The sequence below is a fragment of the Triplophysa rosa genome, linkage group LG22, assembly GCF_024868665.1.
Source record: "Triplophysa rosa linkage group LG22, Trosa_1v2, whole genome shotgun sequence".
Classification (NCBI taxonomy): Eukaryota; Metazoa; Chordata; class Actinopteri; order Cypriniformes; family Nemacheilidae; genus Triplophysa; species Triplophysa rosa.
Window position 1 is genome coordinate 14,730,110 of NC_079911.1, and position 25,632 is coordinate 14,755,741.

Sequence of the window (25,632 nt, forward strand, 5' to 3'; positions counted from 1 at the left end):
ATCTGAAGCTATTCCTGATTTTTCTGCATCACTTCACCTGACTTATCTATAGTGCTGTATGTAATATATGCAAAATTGTTTTTGTGGAGCTCTGAGTGTTGATGATTAGTCACACTAATTGACAGTCCTCAGTCATTTATCACGTCACTTAAATTGCACGGGCAAAACTTCACGCCATCATTTCTAATGAACTAAATTTGTAACGTTGAATTGAATAATTTGGCCCCAATGAGACGGCAGCATTGTGTGCACTGCCTTGTGTAGATTAAATCCGAATGACTTATCTACCTGACTTGTTCCATGAGTGATGGTATGAAGATAAAGAGTTTACTGCTTGCCTTCACCTCTAAGTAACATGAATAATTTAGCTGGGGATTGTGCCTGTGCAATATCAATATATCATTCCAGTTTCGGATCACTCGCAGTTTGTGTGCATAAAAGAGAGAGGGGTTCATCGCTTTGATTGAATTATACACTAGAAAGCCAGTGTTACATCAACATTGATCAAATATGAGCACTTCAACCTATTTCTTGGGATGACAATGGATAGTTTAGACAACTACAAGAACAATTGATTGACTTGCCTATGTCTAGGCAGAAGGGGACACTGTTCTTGATGGTTTTAACCTCCATGTTAGACACTGCATAGATCATGAAAGATTTTGGAATAATATGATAATTTACATCATTTGTCAGAGCTGGTATAGTGTGTCCTTGATAACATGCACATGGCCTAAGATTTCACAGTTATTGAGAGCACCTTGGATATTTCTACACATCTCAACCCCTTGGCAGGACTTGATGTTCATAATTGTCAATGCATCAGACATCTTTACTTTTAGGCTCTATTACTTTAGACACATTTTGAAGAAGAATAGGACAGTTTGGCAGTAATACGTGAAAACCCAATTCTGAAAAGGTTACACACTGAATTTTATTAGGTGTCAAGATGGAACCGGTTGGATATACTGTATTTGACTTGTTGCCATTTCAGAGTGAGTTATAAAGACATGGTCATATTTTGTAGTCTCTACCAAAAATATTTACTACTTTTGTTTACATATTGTTTCATTTTGTAAATCATCATAAATGAGGCACACTATATTTCTGTATATTTATTAATTTTATTGGTGGCTAATACAATACAGTATTTTGCCAAAAACTAAAGTTACTAGTTCAAGTTAGAGATCTTGTCATGTGTCAACCCGTTCTCACTCCCCACTCGTCACGTATGTACGCTCGGTCAGCGCCCCACGGCGTCACGTTTGAACGCGCAGGGGTGGGTACCCCTTCGGCGTCGTTTTTCGACGAACGGGCAACTGCGTTGCTGTTTTCTAAATGCTCCAGACCGAGATGCGTGCAATTCTTAGCATTTCATAATTATTTATGGTTTTAATATTTTGTAGCACCTAACCCCACCCTCACCCTAAACCTAACTCTAACCACTTCTCAGCCATATAAAACACAGCACGCGAATAAAAGTACAGTCACGGGTATTTATTGCACAAACTGAACAAAAGCATTACAAAATATAACAAACAACTCGTTTCGAAGACATTTTTGCACCAAAGCCGTACGATAACTTAACATGAAGATGCCGTGCGTGTCCGTGAATGCATGAGTTCGGCACCCATTTAAAGATAAACCGGAACAGCTAGATGCAGTCGGTTGCGGGAGCCAATGCCGTTTCACGTTCAAAGCCAACGAAATGATGCGGTCGGTCACGAGACACGGGAGAGCCAATGGCATCGAAGCTGACGTAACTTCCTCTGGCAAATTTTGAACGTCGTTCTCCACGGTGATCGCTTTCGCATCTGTTCCTCATACAAATCAATCGTTTCGCGTTGGTACCCTTGGAATATCTGTATTTTTGAACAACATTGTGACTGCTTGTATTATGTGTTTTATATTACAACAAATAAAATGTTACATTACTTGCTCAAACTGTCGGAATAGTGTCATGTAAACACAATTATCCTGGCCATTAAACTTAAATTAAACCCCGAAACATCATACTTTCAAATTATATCTAATATACATTTTCATAATGACGGTGAAATTCGCGTGCCCTTCACGTCGAAAAACGACGCCAAAGGAAAGGAGTACCATGCGCGTTCAAAAGTGACGCCGAAGGGCGCTGACCGAGCGTGAATATGTGACGAGTCGGGAGTGAGAATGTCTTGCATAAGATACAATGAAATTCTTACTTTGTAAGAATGTAATTTTTTACTCCTCACACGGAAAACAGGGTGGGATGGGAACAAACAAACACCAATACAATTAAAAAAAAATACAAATAAATAAAGGAAGTAGCAAAAAAAGTATGTGTATAATGAATATAAAGAGAACCTGTACAAAACTATGAAACAATTGACAATAAATATACAATTTACATACAATGCAACGAAAGTGACAGTTAAAGTGTCAAGTGGAAATAAAGTGTCTGAAGTGTTGAATTATACATGATTGTCGATCTATTGTATGAGGTGTGTGTATAAAAGTCCCTCAGATAAAGTTCAGAGTGTCATTGTACAGGCTGATTTATTCTGCTGATTCACTATTGTATATAGTTTGTAGCCTGTAATTGTAAAAACCCTGCTGGTTATTACCTGGCAACCCTGGGAGTGGAAGAGTTAATTTCCAGCGATGATGTGAAATCTACAACAGTTGTTATTTTTAGCTTAAGCTCTGATGTCCTATATACAGGCACACCGTTTGCTATCACCGCATCACTTAGCGCATTTTCCACTCATAAACATTCTCTCCGAAGAGCTGTTTGACTGAAGTGAATTAAATGCTGAATGTAATGTATTAATATAATATAATATAATTATTTCGTGCTGCGTATGAATCTCACCGTTAGTATATAAGTTACAGTACGGTCTCATCAACAATAGCCCCCAACGCCTTCAATAAAATATCGGAAAGCTTAGAAATCTCTTGTGTGTAGCGTCAAAATAAAGTACAGGTTCATAAAATAGGAAACATATTTTTTTAGAGCAATATAAACTGATGTTTTTTTATTGTGCCTTTTATGCAAGAACCTGATCTCAACGTAGACAAAAAGCAAACCCAGCACTAAAGTGCAGGCTGGTTACGTCACAGGCTTTTAGTGCTCTATTTGCGACATTCTTTCACGGAACTGCGTCCGCTGGCCTTGCAGTCTTATAAGTTATGTGTACCAAACTTGGCATTCTTAAACTATCATCCTTTAAATATCACGTGCGCTTTTTACACCACAGTAGAACTGCGTTTTTGTTGTATCTATGCCTTCTTTATTTTCCTGCATTCCCTCACTATAAAAATATTGAACACATAGAAAGATGTGCAAAGGAAATCGATTTATAAACACAACAGAGCTGTATGATCTGTGCGGTGACGGCCGCTAGGGGTCGTGGCCTTTAACCTTCTTGTAAGCGCGTCCGACTTCCCTCACCGACTTGGTAGCAGGTCTGGATTCAGATCGAGCCGTACCGGTGTAATAAAATAGCAAATATTTCATGCCTTTGACTTTTTAACGTCATTGAAATGTAGGCGATTGCATGTGTACTAAAAGTTTCATCTAAGAAGATTCTAATCATAACTTCATCGTCTGATAAAAAAGGACTTCACATCAACCCCTTCAGTTATCCTTCCTATCCCGCCCCTTACTGACGTCACGCCTGGCTGTGTTGCGAGTCCGTCTCCGTTCACGCACGCACGCGCGCCCTCCCCAACTCGCGCGACCGGAGAGTCGCTCTAGCTCATGATTCAAAGTAGTGTAGACTTCTTGCCAGGCTCCAGCTGTCTCCGGTCTCTCCAGGAATGAGAAGCGATGGCCGGCTCTGCCAACGAGGACAAAACCTTCAAGAGGTTCCTGGAGCTCTTCCTGCGGGAGATGAGGCCACCTCTCCAGGAGGACGTACCTGTACCTATGCGCCCCTTGACGGACCTCATCTCGGAAGACGAGGTGGAAGGGGAATGCCTCGACCTGTGTCTCCAGCACCTGTGTAAATAGTTAAGTACCGCTGCGATCATGCACTTTATATGAGGCACATTTATGTTTAGCCGTGCAAATGCTGCTTTATTACGTGTTATTGTAAGCCTTGGAGAGCTCTGTCATTTAAATATAAACAAAGTGGGCTAAGGACACAAACTCATTATTTGGTTATCGGACCGCGTTCAACTCGGAGAATTGCCTGATAGTAAATGCAACAGGGGATGCACCGTTTTTAACGTTTATTTATTTTGTATGGCAATAAAGCACGTGCATATTTTATGACAGACATACTTGTTCCGTGTGATTTCAGTCGTTAGAATGTTTATTACATTTAACATGGATAAAGTTTTCGCCTTTGGCCAGCTGTTCAGTATTTTGACAGTCAATGTGTTGTGTACTAGATCACTTGATAAATGTGTTGCTTGTAACGTCAATGTTCACTGCTACAGGTGTCCTATAATAAATAATAGTGATCGTGACGAAATTTTAAAATTAACGGGACAACTATAAAAACATCATCATATATATTTAAATGCATTCACGTATGCGAGCAGATTTATTTTATAAGACTAACGTGACACCCTCCGTTCTCCAATGACACACCAAAGTTCTCCGTTCTTTGGTTGCCCCAAACTCCTGCCTCTGCTCTGCCCATCTTCTGTCTGATGGGTGTAAGAGGACCCCGTATTATGCGTAGCGTTACGTCACAATCATTTTCACGCAATAATCCGTTCTTCGAATAAACGTTACCGTTATGTATGCAGCTGTCACGACTGACTGTATCATATGCCGTGCATGCTGCACCATCTTTATCATTTTAGCGAGCGTAAAGCCCTGGGGTTTGTCGACAAGTGCGGTTTAATTGAGCTAGATTGCTTTTGGTTTCATGCGTGTTTGTAGCAAGACACGGTTACCTTTTTATCTCAAGATGTCGGCAGCTGTGTGCTTCGTCGCTATATGCCGCGACACCCCTGTTCAGGACTTCGTCTGTATTCAGTCATGAACATTCTACACAGTCAGTGAACGGCGTGATATCGCGATATTTGGAATTCTGGGCGAGATTTGAGGGAAGGGGTTACGTTTGTTCAAGTACGTCAGCGGCTTGCTAAAAATAGGTCATTCAAGCCCAGCAGAAGAACCTTTATGGGCACGAAATATTCGTGCGCATTTTATGGATCTGCGTTAAATGTGTATTTAAATGGCCAGATATCTGAATTGTATAAACAGTTTTACTGATTGACTGTTTTTTAGATTATAAAATCTATCAGATTGGTCCTAATGAAGTATATTTTGTAGTGGTAGCGTTAGTTCCTCTTTGGCGTTTTTTTAGTAACTCATAATTAGATTAATTCATTGTGAGTTTTATATTTAATATGCAATAATCATCCTGCCCCCCAGAACGTTTTCTTAGTATTTCAGTATTGATATTGTTTTAATGAGTTAAAATGTATTTTACCCAACCTCTGCTGATCTACAGACATTTTGATCCAGACCGTGTTTGCATCCAACCAATTTGGACCTCCACAAAGAGGTTATTGTTTCCTGTGTTTGAATTTCATTCAAATGTCATCAGCAGATTGCCCTGGCCTACTGCTGAGAACTCCACACACACACACACACACACACACACACACACACACACACACACACACACACACACACACACACTCTTTCTGTGGAATTACTGAGGTATTTACACATTTAGTTTCTGTATACAATGCTCCGTGCACCCAATGTGTGTGAAGATACTAAGTGAGTGTTTACTGTAGATTATTGACCTTGACTAATATCTGTTCTGGAGAAGAGTGTTAAATTGTTCTTTCACTCTAGACTGACGCATGTTTACCGTTTGTCTGACAGTGTACTAAAATGAATGACCTTAGCATGACCTAGATTGATTAAACCGCACTTGAATGCACAATTATTTTGCAGTCCATCTACAATCAGAGTCTTTCTGTGCATTCATTTAAAATAGGAACATTGAGTGGAAATGAATTTCAGACTCACATCTTCGACAACAGACATGGATTTAATTGCAGTCACGTTTTATTTAATCTTCGCTCTAAACGTAAGCTCTTACTTCCGCTGCCTGCGCTGTGATTCAGCTGAACGTGTGATTATTTTGTCTCTGGGTTGAACATCTAATAATAGTCCTGGGAGAAAAGTGGAGATCCCCTTTGTTCTAGCGTGTGAGGACCGGGTGGCTGTGTGTGCATGCGTGGAAGGGAAAGAGGAAAAAAGGGAAGAACGGTAGGGGGAGGATGGTGACGGCACAGCGAATCAGAATTTATTATAAATTCAGACCCGTGTTGATCGGATGATGGTGGAAACCCACAGGTGGCGTGAGTCATTCGACTGGGGAACAATTCAGGGTACCATTTAATAAGGTTCAATCAATAGAGAAGTGGTGAGTCAGACCTCCACACGTATGAGAATGTCAGCAAAGCATAATTTACAGTAATACAGTGTATCGACCAATGAGCTGGTGAGGTATTAAATGCAATGTGGTTTAACTATGGACGATTTATCGTGACATTAGAAAGCGCTGGTTTGTCCTCGCTCATTTAAAGGGGTTGCTCACCCATAAATGAAAATCTTTTATTATGTACTCACCCTTATGTCATTCCGAACCTGTATGACTTTCTTTCGTCTACAGAACAGAAAAGTTGATATTTTTAAGAATATTGGTAACCAAACAACACTGCATCCCATTGACTGCCATTGTAAGACTAAGACATTTCTCAACATATCTTCTTTTGTGTTTCACAGGAGTCACACATTTGATTGACATGAGAGTGAATAAATTAGTTTTTATGAATTAGTTTTAATGTAATATTCTTCTAATAGTGGAAACCAGATAATATTAGGGCTTTCTTTTTCAATTGGACTTAAATTTTGTATGTATGTATATTTTTGTATGCCAGACTCCAGAAGTACTTAACAGTTCTCCATCTGTTATGTTCATTATAATGTGATGCCAGATTTCACTGCACGCATGTAACACTCTGTATCAGACGTTTAGTGATAAATAAAAACTCAAGGCAAACAGGAATTTTTTATACAGATTAACATAATAATATCCGCTAATATGTTAGATTATCAGCATTAAAAAACATTATAATTGTATATTTCTATCTATCTGCCATTTTAATGCACTGAAGAAATGATCGCAGATGGAGAAATGCGTGAAATCACTTATTTAAGCCCTAAAAAATAATTTCTTGAATTATTGCAATTCAAGTCGAACAGGAATATTCATTCTATTTTGGTTGACATTAAGCCAGCAGTGATGTTATCTGGCTCAGTCTGCTGTGGCTGTTGTTCACTGTAATACGGGGATGTGTGTTGGATATCAAGGCTAAAAATGGAGGTTGGGAGGGAGGTTGTTTCCTCCTCCTGTGGTGAGCGGGCCCTCCGAGCCCACGGGGAGTCCTGATAGACATTAATGGATAGAAGAACGCTCTCCTAAAGCTCATTAAACCTCCGTCTCTCGCAGCTGTAAAACACACACATACAGAGATGCACAAACTACACAAAACACACACACGCAAGTGCCCACACACAAAGACATGCAACACATCAACACACACACTCACACAAAGCTCAAGGGAGCGCCTGTGGTAATGAAACACACTACAGCACACAGCTGTGTTAGAGAATCAGTGATAGAGGAAATATCTGTCGCAGGGAAAAGATTTGCATGTTGTAACGTCATATCGCTCTACTACCCGTGTGTGATAGCGGGAATTTCTCTTGACGTCGATTGGAGACCGCTTCTGGGCTTCTTTTTGATGGTTTACAATTGGATTTCTGGATAGCGTAAGGTCATGTTCCTTTGCCTTTGGTGTCATAGGTGCCCTGAATTGTCATGAAATATCACACAGTATATTATAAGTATACACCGAAATATTATAATATAGGATTTGTAATATACTAATATGTGAATATAAGCGTTTTTTCCTACAAGAAATACTAGTGCATCTAGTAAATTCGACATGAAATGGCATTGGGGATGTAAGTGTGACACAAAAAAAGGGAAAAAATGTGGTTCTGAGTGAAAATTGGTGACTGAAACATTGATGCTGAAGGTCAAATTCACCCTCAAGCACTTTAAAAAAACCTGTTGTGTACCTGTTGTGAATGTCTGTACCTAGAGCCACTCCAAATGTGAGCCGCTTTACTTGAAGAAACACTTCACATTCAATTTTTGAAGGTCCACTGTGTAATTCTTTGGAGGATTTATTGTTATAAATGCAATATAATATACATAACTATGTCTTCAGAGGTGTATAAAGACCTTAATAATGAAGCGTTGTTTTTATTACCTTAGAATGAGCTGTTTCTAACTACATACACTGCGGGGTCCCGCTGTGTTGTTTCTAGAGTAGCCCTAAACGAACAAACTGCTCGTATTCGTAAATAAATTATCTCCTTCGGCAAAGAAGTGAAAACGTGACAAAATCTTAGTCCTTTGTCAGCCACCGTAGTCCCTCGAAAGGGAGGGGCGAGGAGGGGTGGAGTGAGCTGTTGGTTTCAATTCACAACCTCACCACTAGATGCCACTAAATTTTTATACACTGGACCTTTAAGATTTTGCTTTAGGAATAACATGCACGTTTAACGCGTACTAAGTAAACAAAAGCCTTTTTTATTTCATTTTTGTTGAGTATCAAAGACAAATCCTTAGATGGTTTGATCATGACAACACCGATCCAACAATTAAGCCCAACAAATAGATTCAACAACTTATTTTTTCCATCAAAACAGATGATGCATTTGCGGCCAGGTGCTGTCTAGATGAAAGGATGCTATTTTTCGTCCGAGTCAGTGTTACTGCGAGCCCCTTGGCATGGCATTATAGCGCCGTTCCTCATCGAGCACACTGACAGCAGCTGCGCTTCTGATACACCCCCTACGATCACAATCACATACAGACGTTCTTTTGTAGAGCCATAATCAGATTTAGATTTAATTCAGGCTCAAACCAGCATCTATTGTGTGCCATGTTAACGTTCTAGTCGTGAAAATGAGTGTACAAATAAAATATAGCTGCCTGCATAATATTCTCTTACCTCCTTGACTACGTACACAGTATTTGCATGCAATGCAATTTTTTGCGTATACCTCTGGCCTTTCATTCGTTCCATGCATGGCAGAAAGCATTTAGACTACCGTCACATTCCGGGATCCTTGTAAACCCCTGTGGCTCTTGTATTACCCGTAATGGAATTTCATTTTCTGAGTAATAGCTCGCAGCTGAAACCACAAAACAACTTGAGGAATATTTGATCAATAAATCAATTCAGCCCATTGCCTTCCCTGGGCGAGGCATCAGCTCTAGGGCTGTGTGTTCATCTCCGCTGTGATTAGAGCCTACTCTCGAGAGAAGCATTTGTGTGTCTCCCCTCCGCTTGTTTTTATCTGGCCTGATGGCAGAATGAACTAGACTCTGCTTTGGCAGTCATGGGTAAATTTAGAACAACACTGGGACAAACAAGGCAGACTGGGGGCTCCTTAAGGATTCACAAATCATTACTTATAAACCACCATCGGCATCCTTAGCCGTTATTTGCACTTCGGTGAATGATGTTTTCTGGGCCACATATTAATTAGGACTCCGCTGAAGGTCTTCTCTATTTTTCCCAAACGTGCCCCCTTGGGAGGTCAGGAGTGGATCATAGAGCCGAAGACCAGATTTTCTTTTCGTTTTCACTGATCTAATATCAGAGATTCCCTACTCAAAGGGAACAATGTGGGAGCTTGTGCTATTTACCATATTGTCCTATTTATACCTGTGTGATTGTGAATCGTGGAGCTCTCAGTGTTCTCATGTATTTAAGCAATACGAGAAGCTGTGCTATATTGTGAATATAGTCACGGCTCATGACTGTATACACAGCAATACAGGGCCTGATTACCCTGTAAATTGTTGCTACATACACTTTGTGAAATTTACTCAATGTTTGATTATTTAAACTTGTAATAAGCAGATTTATTTAGGGTGATCAGTCTGCTAAAACGTATGGCTCCAGACATGTAAACTAAGGTTAATACTTAGCCTCTGTGGGTGTTGTGCTGTAGAGCTATGCGATATATTACATTTTTACAATGTATTCACAATGATTTTACTGACAATTTAAAATAAATGATGGTATTTTTCAAATATTAATATGGTAACTTTTGCCTTTAAATTACAGGTTTAGGTGGGTTGAATTCGAATTACATTAAAGCAACATTTCCCATGTAACCAACCAGACAGCTCAATTTATAAATAAAAATTATTTGTTTTATAATGATTTTATGGATTTTTATAAAATAAAATAATATAAAATAATAATTTTATTTTGTTTAAGCTATACTAAAAGTGTAGTTTAAAAAAAGTGTAGCTTTAAATAAACAAATAATAGTTTATGCATAGATTTTTACAGTAAAGAATTTATAGATTTATACTGTATTGTGTTGGTAACACTTTACAGTAAGGTTTTTTTTAACAATTTGTTGCATTAGCATTAGCTAGCGTGAATTAGCAATGAATTATTAATCATAGTTCATGTTAATTTCAGCATTTACTAATACATTTTTTAAAATCAAATGTTGTATCTGTTAACATTATTTAATTCTCCATGAACTAACATGAACTGTATTAATATTAACAAAGATTAATAAATGCCGAAACACTAATTTTGTCATTGTTAGTTCATGTTAGCTTAGCTAATGCATTCACTAATGTATTACCGAAATTGTAAATAGTTTTGTTTAAATGATGTTTTTTTAAAAGGGTTTCAAGGCAATGATATAAATACTGATATATATTAATATTGTTGTATTAAAAAGTTATATACACTGTACCAACATGAAAATGATTAATGTTGTTATTCTGTATTTTGACCAATCAGCATTCAAGACTAAATTCAGCGTAACAATTCATTTAATAGTGTAGAACACAAAGCTTGGAAGCTGCCGGCATATAACCCTGTAAAATAAAAGCTTTACGAGAAGGAAATCTTCACAGACAGATGTCTCAAAGTACATGTCAGTTTACATCTGGCTCGAAAATGTCCGTCTGGATTTGGGTTAGTGTAATGTGCTATAATGCATGAGTTTCCTAGGATTTGACCTCACATCAACAAGCTTTTGTTCATCTATTACACTAAAAAAGCACCTGTGCCAGCAGGTTACCGCACACAGAGCGCTGCGTCCTCCTGCGCCGCCCTGCCAGCGGTGTCTCGCTCACAGGTCCTCCAAGGTTGTGTCTTTTCTCCCTGTTTTTCATTTGTTTAAAAGAGGTCCGTCACCTCCACTCAGTCTGCCGGCTGGCTAATTGAATGGAAATATGATTGATTCCCTGCTTCTCCGCAGTCGCCGAGCAATTAAGCTGAGTGGGTTGGAAGGGGGCTCGCCTTCGTTCTGTTTCGCGCTGGCTCAGGTGCACCATGACGTTCAATGCACTTTAAAAAGGCAAAGTTCAGTCTTTAAGAAGAGTAGTGTGTTTGAAATAGCATAGCTTTGAAACCTTTTATCAAGTATGGCATTTGAAAGAACCTGTTGTTGTTATGTTCTCTTTACGTTATTTTGTGCATAATGGGGCTTCACAATCGAGACAGAAACTGAAGGCTAGGTGTGACGATGTTTATGATTAGTTAATGCTTATCTTAATGATTATTTTTCAGACTAGAACAGACAGAAAACAGAAGCTGCCTGCTCCGACCCCTCACACCCAATATTGACGGAGGGAGTGTGCGAGTTTTCTACCGTACATCACTCTCTCCCACTAGTGTCCCATGCCAAGGTGTTAAAACAACCAGTGTGAATCTCGTCATTCTCTGTCCTTCCCCGTCTTCCCTTCACCTCATTTAGCCTCATTCTTTCATTCTGTCTCTCTATATCCTGATGACCAGCTCTAAGAGCACGGCACTCCTGGGATGGAAAACTACTTGCTGTGGTAATCCCTTAATCATCAAGCTGTACTGGGATTACTAAGGGTTGCCCCAGCACCGTCGCTGTTACCCTTCCATAAACGGCAGCGCTGTGCCACACGGCCTGCTCGAACGCTGTCCCAGCACAAGCACCCCAGACAACCACCCTCCGGGTCAGGTTCTGCAATAAAGAGCTTTCTCTCTTCCACATGCCCATGGCGGAGGCTGTTTATTTATCGCTCGCTGAGGTCTACAGGGTCTGGATTTCCCATTGCAATATTGTTGAAGTCAGAAGTCATGTACATAGCATACAGATTAGCTTTAGTAGGCCTCCCAGTGCAGTATATTCAAGCAATAAGCCATGGTTAAGTGGTGTTGTTGGACACAGTGGATTAATTCACAACCTTGAGTGGATTATTGTTTTTATGAAGCAGCAATATCGTAAAGGATTACAGATGCCTTTTGGAAAAAATCCTGTCTTTAAATTCATACTCTTTAAATTTGTAATTTTTTGGAGGATCTATTGACAGAAATGCAATATAATGTACATAACTATGTCTTCAGAGGTGTATAAAGACCTTACATAATGAAGCGCTATGTTTTTATTACCCTAAAATAAGCTATTACTATCTACATACACCGCGGCTCCCCTTGCATGGAATTCTCCATGTTGTTTCTACAGTAGCCCTAAACAGACCAACTGCTCTACAGAGCGTTTTGTAAACACGTTATCTTCTTAGGCAAAGAAGCGAAAATTTGACGACATCTTAGTTCTGTGTCAGACACCGTAGTGCTTCGAAAGGGAGGGGTGGAGTGAGCCGTTCACTAATATAAAATTCAATTGATGTTGGTGCATAGGCCTAGAAACTGGCTCATCTAATCAGATTTTAGACAGGGGGATTTGAGTTTTATAATGCTTGTTTTGCATAGAACCAATATGGTGAACGGTTATTTCCATTCCAATAAGAAGTTAAAGGTGCCAAAAAATGAAATTTTATGTGAGTGGAGGATGACATTTGTTTTACTTTCTACTAGGAGAAAAAGCCAGAGGCTTAATGGCACTGCATGTGCACACATGTTGATTTCCCTAGAAATTTCAAGTATACGAAGTTTGCTTGTTTGAATACATCTTGAATATTAATACAGATTCTTTTTATAGAAAATATTTTTTTTAAAGAAAATATGTATCTTCATATGCATCAAGTGTATTCCTCTCAGCAATGCCGATAGAGCAGGTGTGCCATTATTTTCAATGCAAAAGAAAACTCATATCCGTTGAATTGTTTTATTAGGCAGCAATAAAAATAATAGTATGCATTATTGTTATTGTATTATACTTTGGGCTTGCTGATAAGTTTTTAATGTAGTTTGTTTTTCATTCATCTTAATCGCATTCATAAGTAAAGTATATTAAAGAAACGTGCCAGTGTTTTGTGCTGCGATGCATGTTTTAAATTGCTTTTTAAAAGACAATTTTATAAAGCAGCATGCCTACAGCAGTAGGCACATTTAATCTTTCTTAATCCAGACACTTGATGTCTTCAATCTGGCTCTGTAAAAGTAGTTTCTCTCTTGCTTTTTTCTCTCTTCCCCTGTTTTGCCTCTCGACTCGTCATTATGAGTTTCGAGCAGCATTTTTCCCCAGCAGTTTTATGTGACGCTCTGTTCAGACCTGCATAAACCTGAAGCGGTTGCACTTTTGTGGTTGTTTATGAGTTCAGTCCTTTTTTTTTTTAGCATGACGTTTAGCAATTTTTAACTCTCAACAATAAATATGTAAATTAAAATTTTAGTTTTAGAGGTTATGTCAGTTGTTAGATCATTTAAATGTAAGAAAATTAATTCAGGTTTCTGACCATTTTTGTTGTGAATTGTTTTGGTGGAAAAAGCTTTATTGCATCAACCTACATGTAACTAACCTGTTTTTTCAAGATGCTAAGCCAAGTTACATATTTGGTTCAAAATGGATATGGCTCACCACCCTTGGAAAAGTGTTCTGGTTTCATTAAGCGACCTCTGAAAGTGACCTTGTAAAGGACGGGGGAAGTGGACTAGCACAAGTAGATGACCCAATACAGTGTGCTGATGTATATGTGTATCCTCTCCCCTGATCATTACTCTCTACCTATAGTCCCTGGGCTTTGGAACTGGGGCTGTGTGGAGGCAGAAATGACCTACATTTTCTGCTTCTCTGGATCTGGAGCTTTTTAGCTCACAGACACTCTTGTGTGCGCTGGTAGCCTAATGGTTAACCATTTAGGCTGCGATCACAAAGGTTGTAGGTTCAATCTCAAGTAGAGTTGACCGAAGACCTGGAGGGATTTGAAATTACAGTCCTATTCACCGAGGCGTTTTTAGAGGCTCTAATTCTGCACGTTGCACTTATCTTTGCAATTTGTGCGTGTGGATTTGGATGCAAAAGCATTTTTTATAAGATGCAACAAAAACATCAGTTCTCTCTTTTTTAAGTGTTTTACGGTAGTTACAAAAGTCAATTGCAGTTGTGGATCATGGCATTAGGAGTGCACTTGCTTAGTTCTACTTGAGTGAATGTTAGAGGACAGTTCACCCAAAAATGAAAATTCTGTCACAAATGACTGTTCCAAACCTGTATACATTTCTTTGTTTGGTTGAACACAGAGAAAGATATTTAGAAGAATGCTTGAAACCAAACAGTTATTAGACCTCATTGACTACCGTAGTTGGAAAAATAACAATGGTAGTCAAAGGTGCCCCAGAACTGTTTGCTGTCCTACATTCTTCAAAATATCATCTTTTGTGTTCAACAGAACAAAGAAATTTACAAAGATAGTCAATGGTGGCCAAGAGCTGTTTGGTTATAAGCATTCTTCCAAATATCTTTCTCTGCGTTTATCAGAACAAAGAAATTAATACAGATTTGGAATGACTCGAAGGTGACTAAATGATGACAGAATTGTTATCTCTGTTTGCAATGCGACGTTTGATGGCAAGATCCAGAGGCAGGTAAATTCAGCATTCTTAAAATAAGTTTAACTTCACATCTGGGTCAGGACGTGATAAGGATTTTGTGGACACTATGATCCAGTTCTGGACCGTCAAACCCACTTTACTTGAACGACTGTCTGTCATTCGGTGTAGTGCGACATGCTTATGCCACCTCAGAGAAAATCTCCATTATTGACGACTCCAGCATCTATACATATTTAATACCGTGGCCCTGCGATTGACTTTCCAGACTTTCGCTCGCCCTTTACACAAAGCCGAGCAGCCCCGCCCCCCTGCGGAGAGACATTCTGCTGCCTGCTCACCACCCCCTCAGACTGAGACGGCCCCCTGCGTCTCTTTATGGCTCGTTTCATTTCAACAGGAGATCCATTTCAGACTGGGCCCTTGTATTGCAATATGTGTGTGTGTGTTTCGGGGTCCCAGCACGTTGCCGTGAAACTCGGATTCTAAACCGACATGTCGGACTTTCATCACTGTGTGTGTAGTAAATGGCGTTTTCTTTTTTCGCTTTGACCAGTGTCCTTCAGATTGTTTCTTTAGCAATTCTTAACCACCATCACAGAAACTTCCATGACCAACAAAAACACTAAAGTCCTGTTTTGAATTGCAAACCTGCATTCTTTTCATCCTGCGTATTCCACCGTGAGTAAAGCATCCTAGACGACGAGACAAACATGAAGCATTTTTGAATGCCATTTCAAACACCCTGACAAGGAAGAGGCAAACCGTGGCAGCGTGGGCCCTCAGAGTCACAGGGAGCTATTAGCCGACTGGAGATAGCGTGCTGCACCCGGTCCGCCTCTGCAGTGGCCTTCAGTTGTCAGCGCCGGGAGAGCGTACTGCGTAAGGGCTGACTCATAATAAGCGGTGTGCTGACGACCAGAGCCGCCCCAAAACGCAACGATTAGCTACTGTGTTACAGTCAAGTGTCTGGTTGTGCCACGGCGTACCCCATTCTCTCGCTATCTCTCTGACTCATCAGTGAATAATTCGGACCACCGTGGGGCTCATGTTGTGAATCATGTTGATGCTTTAGAAAGGGGGGGTGGAGATTTGTGGGGCTTCTTGGAGTGGGATAATTGAAGAGGAAAGCCTATGTACTGCACATGACCGCCAACCAATGATTGGTATCGACTTACCCTCATGTCGTTCAAAACTTGTATGACTTTCTTTCTTCTGAACACAAAAGAAGATATTTTGAAGAATGTTGGTAACCAAACTACATTGGCTCTCATTGACTTCCACGGCATGGACACAAAACCACTGAAACATTTCTCAAAATATCTTCTTTTGTGTTTCACAGAGGAAAGAGTCATACACAGATTTTGAATGGCATAAGGGTGAATAAATGATGACAGATTTATTCAAGTAACTATCCCTAACTCAAAGGTTTTTCTACAGTACAGTACATTGTGATGTATTGTGACATTATTAAACATTATTATTAAAGGGATAGTTCATGCAAAAATGAAAATGCTGTCATCATTTACTCGCCTTCTTTCGTCTGCAGAACACAAAAGAAGATATTTTGAAGAATGTTGGTAACCGAACAGCACTGGCCCCCATTGACTTCCATTGTATAGACACAAAACCAATGCAAGTGAATGGGGGCCAGTGACCAACATTCTTCAAAATATCGTATTCTGCGGAAGAAAGAAAGACATACAGGTTTGAAATGGCAAGAGGGTGAGTAAATGATGACAGAGTGTTTATTTTTGGGTGAACTGTCACTTTGTTGAGATACATGAACCCACCATTCAACTTAGATCACATCATCACCTTGTTTCGATCTGATCTGTCTATTCATAAGCAATGTACGGAACAAGCTTTGTTTATAGATTTTTCTATAAAAAGATTTTTTCTTTGAGACACGTGAGAACTGATCATTTTGCTCATGCATGCATTGTGACTGTGCAGGATTTCCCAAGATGCTCTCGCTGCACAAAACAACAGATTTACCAGCTGGTGCATTACACAAGCCAGGCTCTGGTCTCGTGTCGTTCTAGGCAAATTTGACTCATCCCACAAAAACAGCAGCAGAATTTTAATCAGAATTGTTTCGAGGCTTCATTTGTTGTCGCTTTTGTTGTTTTTCCATGGTTTGAGATTATTTACAGGAGGTGCAGTTTGTCAGCGTGTTCCTTTCAGAGTAAAGCCAATTTGTCAATCTACTCGGTTTACAATGACAGATTACGAGTGCCAGAGACTGGGCCTGTGCGGTGTGATATGCATGCTCACACGCACTCACACACGCTGATGTGACTCTTCTAATTGCGTCAGCAATGATCGCCGCAGTTTCTATCACTCAGCGCCCCTTCTTCTCTACCTGGTGACAAAAAATGCATCAGCGCATGAATGACGCGCTCTCCTGTCGACGCGCGTTTGTGTGTGCATTAGTGAGAGAGCGGGGGGAAATAATAGGATCATTAGGATGAGTCAAAAACAAACAGGCACATGGCGTTAAACACACTCAATCGCCACAAATGCGACAAGGGAGAATTGAGCTAATTTAAAAGTAGGTTGTGGTTTAGGTTCAGTGAAGTAAGCAGGTAATTTTATCGATTCGCCTGAAGTTCAGCGTCGGGTCAAAGAGGACCACATGCTCCAGGATCATTTTCTAAAGAGCACGCAAACTGCCAAGTCAACTCTACATTGAGAAACAATCACGGAGTCGCTCAATAATTGTCTACGGTGTGTAATTAGGACGTCCTGAGGGTAGACTCTCAAGAAAATAATTGCATACTTGATTTGGGCTAAAATAAAACACACACGGTAATTGAACTTTTGTGTAATATGGGTCTATGGCACTTGAGTTGCACGTGTTCGGCTGGAAGTGCACAACAGAAATTAATACAATGACGTTTTGTTTACCAACATGAGCTTACAGTATGTGTGGTGTTTTTAATTACATTTCTTTATTAAATGTATAATTGGATCATTTAATCACAATTTTGTGCAGTTGGAGGAGTCATGCTTTCAGAGTCATGGCCTTGCGCTCGTTCATCTTACATTTCATACAGTTGACTGGTGACAAATATGATGCTGGCAACAACTTACTGCATGATATAACATACAGAATACTGTAAGAAAGAACCTAAGATTAAAGGTATCTGTGCAAAAATGACCCTGAATGAGCTTTTATCTCATATTTATTTAGTTACGTAAGCCCAATATCATAGTGCTATTTTTGTCCAGAAAACTATGAGTGCGCACATGTCATGTTGATTTTATACAACAGTTAATTAAATAAGAAATTAATTGTAAGATATATTTTATAGGCAACATTTTTTCCTAGTTTTCCTAATGTTTCAACGAAATTATTACCCAGAAAGCCTCAGGAGAAGTTTTGCGCATCTCTGAGGAATACACAGTGGTTTCGTTTCTAAATTAATACGTTTCTTTAGCGAATCAATTGGGTGAATCAATTAATCAGTGGCTCATTCATAAAGAGTCATTTACTGCATTCCTGAACTGCATTTACTGCAGTTGGCAGTTTTTAATTCTTCAAAGAATTTTAACAGTATTAAAATAAAAAAAAGTTCAATAATAACAATACTTATAAATTAGTGATAATTTGCCCCCCAAAAAAACATTTATTTACCCTTATGTCGTTTTAAACTTGAATGACTATTTCTTTGGGGAAAAGGAAGATGTTTCTTAAGAATGTTAGTAACCAAACTGTTTTGGTCTTTAATTATAACAATTCAGCTTCTGAAAAAAACAAAATTATGGCCGTTTTAGCTTCTGAACATCTGAAGCTACTTTCTGTATTGTTATTGTACAGTTATTGTCTGATATTTTGGCCCCAAATGTGATGTGTGATTAAGTTGCGATTAATTCGATTAATTAATCTCAACATCATGTAAATTTTAATCGCTTCACAGCCCTATTTATTATTAATATTTTTCAAATCTTACATAGATCATTAAATCTTTAAAACATTTCTTAAACATTTTAAATCGGTTATAAATATTCTGTTTGTTGTATTTTGTTCAAACGTTTGTGTAGTGTTAAAGAACTGAAACAGGAAGTTCCTAAGGTTCAGCATTGAACCATCGTTGTTTAGGAATGGTGGCGTGTTGATAACTTCAAATCTTTTTGGTTCTTGAGTGTCTTTTGATTAGGCATGCATATGACTAATATGAATTAGTCACAAGACGTGAGAATCGCCACCACGTTTGAATTTAGCATGTTGTGCTTTGTCTCTCAATAGGATTCCTTCATGAAGATGCTCTGTCTGTTTAGTATCTATTTTAAGATTAATTTATTGGCTGTTCACAATAGAAATGTTGGTATTTTTTCAAGAGCTGCTTGAAATGGCTCCTCTCAAGAATCGAACATCATCATCGCCATGGAGACAACCTTGGCCCAAGCAATGCAATTGGTTTGGGCAGAACAAGAAGTGTTTCATTGCACAGATGCTGCTCTCATCGGTGTATAAGTGTACTTAAAATTGTATAGTCTGTCCAAGTGCCCTAGTTACTCTGCAACAACAAGGTCAAGCTCTGAAGTCATTCTGCTCAAATATTACAGTTGAAGGACACAAAGAAGCCCATGAGAGACCATCTCGACAATAAGAGTCAACTCTAAAGTCAATCAGCCCTACAGTATGTTGGGGTATTTAAAACGGATATTGTTAATGCTTTCTAAATACTTTAAATCTATCTATTCTTTGAAAAGTACAGATTATTGGTAAGGCCAATTGAAATTGTTTTTCAATAGATACGGTAAACAGGGTGCAGTGGAATATGAATTTGAAAGCTATGAGAAAATAAGTTTTGGTCAGAAGGTGCCGTAGGACTCAGTGTCACTAAAGCCTAATTTACTGTCCTCTATGACTCAAGTAGGCCATCTGCTCTCAAATAGACTTCAGACACTTCATTTCATAGCCTAAATTGCTCACCTTATTTACTCTTCAGATTTTCTGATATCCACATACTGTTAGCCTGAGACCTCATCTGTCTGCTATATTCAAATGATTGCATATTTTACTTATTTGATCCATTTAATCAATGTAGATGCTAACAATATATGAAGAGAAATACATATAATAAATAAATAATTTGGTATCTAAACATTCATTATTGTAAATTTGTTGATAAAAAATGCACAAGACAGTAGTATTATTGAATGTTAGTATTATTGTAAAAATGAAATAGTTGAAAAAGAAATTGGCAGTCTGTTCCGCCCCAGCGTAAGCTATTTGCATAAAACCATTTGTTTGGCAAATACATTGTGGGGTTAAAACAAATATTCCAGAATTTGTTACTCAAGAAACATCACGTACTTGTAATATCCCTCTCGCTGTCTGCGTAAAACTGAAAGCTGTCTTTTAAAAAGTAGCTTCATTAGATGAAATCCACATGCTGTCAAAATGCTTGATCACACCTCATTAACAGTTCCTGGGCGGTATACAGATACCACACATTCAAAGACCTTCTTCTATGACGACATGACGCCCTATGCCTAGTAACACCTAGCAACAGATTGGACACAGAACGTGGTGTTATAAATTATAAAGGCAATTGCCTACACAAGTACGTTCTGTTTTGGTTTATGGCTGTCAAATTGTTAGTGTGACTACATTGACCTCAATGTAATTGCATCTACATGACATCATGCGAACGTGATTGAGAACAACTCTTTTATAGCTCAGGAGACGTTATGGAGTTCTCAGCTTTCTCCATTTTCTCCTAAATAATTCTAAGAAATATATCAAATATAGCTTTACTTATTTATGAAGTGTAGCTTTTATTTAAATACTTTTATTTGACTTATTTCTATTGACCGATCATTTGCTCTTAGACGACCTTGAAAAGAAATGTTTGAGTTCTAAGAAAAAACTGTTTCTGGTTACCTAGATTTAAAGGTGTGCGTTTAATCTAATTGCTGTGAAATAATTGAGATATTAAAGAGATCTCCTCCATTTAGCTAAATAGAAGAAAGGATATCACTTTTTATATAAAAATGACCACTATTGCCCAGTTTCACAGACCAGGCTTAAGGCTAGTCCCAGACTTAAATGTATGTTTGATAGGGTTGGGAATCAAAAATCAATTCCAATTTTGAACCGAAAGGCTAGGAATCGGATTGGAAACAAAAGGAATAGGAATCGGATACTTGAGATTAAAATTTGAATTATCAATTCCTGTGTGAATATTTTCAGAAAAGTCTGCTGATATCTCAATAAAAGCTTGTATGAAAATTAACAATATTTTTACTATAGGAAGCATAGTTTAACTATAGTATTTGCATTTAAAAGCACTGGAAACACAAATTAACCATAATTTAATTATAGTTACAACAGTTTAACCATGATGTTGTTTAACTATGGTAAAACAAATTGTAATAAATCAGAAAAAGGTGTGTTTCTATGTGTATATATACACAAAACGGTGCTCATAAATATACATATTTTTTGCAAACAAGTCAATAAGCAGTCTAAATGACCATACAGGTTGATTTCTAATTGTTTTACTTCAACTGTGGAATTGAAACTGGGAATCGATAAGAATCGAAATCGATAAGCAGGATCGGAATCAATAAAATTCAAACGATTCCCAACCCTAATGTTTGAGCTGTCTTAACTGAAAATAACTTGCATTTTTTGACGTGTGTTATAAGATATATTTCCCGCTCTTGTTTATACTCATGGTTTAATGTTCATGATGGAATTACGAATATGCAACTTTATTTAGACATTTAACCGATTTTAGGATTTTCTACTTTCCGGCACAGCGGATCCCCCATCAGGAAATCCAATCACAGCCCATGCGATTTTCTTTTTTTTTCTTTTTTTTTTGAAGAATGATGTATGAGATGTAATTCATATCCGCTGTCCTGACAGCACCCTTGGGCTTTGGTCAGCTGATGTCTTTAGCTTTAATCTCTTGATGTTTCTACATATCATTTCATTGCTCGTACCCATCTGCCTGTTGATATAGTTAGTATCCAAAACCTTCCTCAATAATCCCATAATTTATGCATCACACAGCAGGTTATGTAGGTTTTATTTTCGGTTGTTTTTTCAGGAGCATTTAGGGACCCTTGTTAGGTGTCAAGGTAAGAAGGGGTTTGTGTGGTTGTACAGTATGTCAGATTCTGCCCTGGAGTTTCCATTGGCAGTGGTCCGGCCCGGGGTTACAAGCCGCTGTCATTTTTGCCCCACTAAGGACTCGGACATGGAGCAGCCTTGCCAGGGAGAGAAGGCGCCCAGATGGCACTTCAACCATGTCTGTGGACAGTTTGGAGGGCCGATGGCCTACATTCCCACACATGAGCTTCAGTCTGTTTCATCCTGTGTTGTGTTCCAGTTAACACTCATCGTTGAGAACAAACTCTTAAAAAGCACCCAAACCCTGTATATATATTAAAAGAGTTGTTTACCTATAAATGAAAAATGAATCATCATTTATTCACATTCATGTTGAACACAAAAGAAGATATTTTGAAGAATGTTGGTAACCAAACATTGACTTCCATTGCATGGACACAAAATCACTTAAATTTAAAATCACATTTCTTAAAATATCTTCTCTTGTGTTTCACAGAGGAAAGAGTCATATACCGGTTTTGAACGACATAGGGGTCGTGATGGAAATGATGACATAATTTTTCACTTTTGTGTGAACTATTCCTTTAAATTGTACCAAAGGGTTGTGAAGAATTTCAGACAGCGAAACAAATAACAACAACTTTGCACATTTATTAATACTTCAAATAATGATATGGCCGTAATTGTGAATGAAATCCTGCACTTTCTCAAGGCAAGGAAAATGATGATGGAAAAAACTGTCTGCGACATTTAGCTTCGTACGCCGCATGGCAACACTTTATAAATGGCTGTGAGGAGATGAACCCTGTTGTATAGCACACTATGGAAAGCCTCTATCTGTTACCTGAGATAACGAACACTTCCTGTGACATCACAAAGCAACCTTTTCCTATAACAGCCCGTTTCGTTTTCTCTTTTTCCAACTCCTCTTTGTCTTCTCATCTCATATTTTCTTCCACTGCATCTCTCTCTCACTTTGTCGGCAAAGGTATGCAAAGCTTTTCAACCTGACCGACGTCAGCAGGCAGGTCAAAAGCAGCGAGTATGAAAAGTGTGGGTTAGCGAGATGTGTGGGCGTGATGACGGCATCGCTCCCTCCCTTCCCGTTGGAAAGCGTGACTCTGAAGCGCTCAACAGAGCAGGAGAGGAATGATCGGAAAAGTGGGGTTTCATTTTGGTCCTTGACCCAGGGCAGGCAGTAGTCTTTATTTAGTGCTGTGTGTGTATGGTTGTGGGTGTATGTGTGGGAGTGTGTGAGAGAGAACGAGTAATGGACAAGAAGCAGATTAAATTGATGTTAATCCTGCATGCTGCTATTAATATCCCTTGAGTTAACACACACACATACACACACACCAACTTGTCAACCGACACCCACAAACTCATTTTCACCCACCACTTTGCGTTACACACGCGAACGTACGACGATATAAAAGCCATATTGATTTAGAACAGCGTAAGGTAATGTATTAATGACTACGGAATTCGAATTTCTCGATGATGTATCACATTAACATTCATGGCAGACATATTTAACACACAGTTTAGCCTTTGCAATAAATTACACTTCATTATGATGGCACGCCACAATCACGGTTAATGCCCGATCGCTCGACTGAAGTAAATCTCAAAGGAGGAGCTGCGTGTGAAAAGGAAAATCCTCTTTCTCTCACACCACACACAAGTGATGTTGAGCGTTTGAGGGGTCTTACATATTCGAGGATGGTTGGAAGTTAATGCAGGTGTAGAAGCCCCCTTGAGAGCTGTGTGTGTGTGACACGTTTTTGCATAATTAGATGTGTTAACATGAATACCAAACTAGACTGCAGTAAAGAAAAATAAATCCTCTCCCTGACATACACACAATGAAAATATGTTTGTCTTATCGTTTATTTTATATAAAACAAACAGATCTTTCTGGTCTTGGATGCTGATTGGTCGAAACAGTGTACCAGCTGTACTAAAATACATGAACATGATGATGATCCTTAATTAATTCTCTTCGAAATAACATCTTTCATTTCCAGCTTCATCTGTAAAACAGGCTCAGTATCAATTAAAAGCCTATTTCTGTTCTCTGACGTCACTTCGTATTACAGTGACGTCACTTCGCTCAGTGCTTTAAAATCTGGAGCTAAAGAAAGATGTGTATTTTTTGTAACTTGGTTGAGAGGACAAAAAAGGCTCCTCGGTAATCCTCATTCCTTTGCATGCGTCTGACAGGCGTCTCTTATTGGATCACTTTATCTGTGCTGGAGAGCCTCGGCCAATCAGAATCCCCCACCTCGGCACCCCCTCCCCCTCAGGTGGTGACGCCTGTATGCGTGTGTTCAGGAGAGGGGACGAGAGAGAGAGAGAGAGAGAGAGAGAGAGAGAGAGCTGAGGATTTCTATGAATGGAAATGCGGAGGAGGATCCTAGAATGTGATGGCTATTGGCGTGTCATTTCTCTCTCTTATTTCTGTCTATATTTATGCGTCCCCTCCTCAGGCCATCGGTTTCTCCCTCATCACCGCTACTCACTGTCACTGTTCTGTCCCTTATCATCATCCCTTATTATAATTATCCTGTCACGATGGACAGTAATACGGTTTGGTCCAATAATACAGTTATATTTATACATCAAAACTGTTTGATTGATGGGTGGATAGGTAGGTAGGTAGACAGACCGATTAATACAGATAGATATATAGTTATGGATAGGATATATAGGACAAATGTATATGGATAGGTATATTAATATAGGTAAAAAGATAGATGTAGATTATAGATATAGATGGATAAGTATATTGATAAAGGTAAATGGAAAGATAGATGTAGATATAAAGATGGAGTGGTATAGATAGATATAGATGGATGGATGGATGGATACATACACACATACATACATACATACATACGTACATACATAGATTGAATGATATATTAATACAGATAGATACAGTATGTATAGGATAGGATATATAGGATAAATGCTTATGGAAAGGTAAATAGATATAGATGAATAGAAAGATATATGTAGATATATAGATGGATAAGTATATAGATAAATATAGATGCATATATATAGTTGGATAGGTATAGTGATATAAATAGATATATAGATATAGATGGAGATATATAGATGGTAGATATAGATGGATTGGTATATTAATACAGATAGATATGAATAGGATAGGTTATATAGGTTAAATGTATATGGGTAGGTAAATAGATATATTATGTATAGAAAGATAGATGTAGATAAATGGATGGATATATAGGTAGAGAGGTATATAAATGGATAGATATAGAGATATGGATAGGTATATTGATACAGATAGATATGATTACTAGATAAATAGATTATAGAGATATAGATTGCAAGTTATTTCTGATGAATATGTACTGTCTTTCAAGACTTCTTTATATGAAGTGAGTTTACACGTTGTTTTGAAGGAACCTGTTAGCTATACGTTTTTCTCCTCCTTCTCATGTCACTGCTGGATCTTTTAATTTAGAGCAGAGCGTCATTGAGGTGTCCTTCAGAACGCTCCACTTTCCACCTTCCTGTCTGCAGGGCTTGTGCTTGTGTGTATGTGTGTGAGTTTGAGATTGCTCTGATTTCCAATATCTAACGTGTTTTCTGGCTTGAGGGCGGATGGTGTCTGTTTGCCACACTATAACATTACTCGCCACGGCAACCCGTCGTCATGG

General features: G+C 38.6%; 1 protein-coding gene across 2 annotated transcripts in view; it reads left to right on the forward strand.

Moving 5' to 3' along the window:
- The first annotated feature begins 1,034 nt into the window (after positions 1–1,034).
- ppm1e (protein phosphatase, Mg2+/Mn2+ dependent, 1E) overlaps positions 1,035–25,632 on the forward strand; it is a 38,614-nt gene continuing 14,016 nt past the window's right edge. Inside the window, exon 1 of one of the 2 annotated variants that reach the window (XM_057321167.1) lies at positions 1,035–3,996. In XM_057321167.1, coding sequence (XP_057177150.1) covers positions 3,815–3,996 — 182 coding nt within the window. In that variant the 5' untranslated portion in view covers positions 1,035–3,814. The remainder of the gene's footprint in view (positions 3,997–25,632) is intronic. The other variant, XM_057321168.1, reaches the window with a different exon arrangement.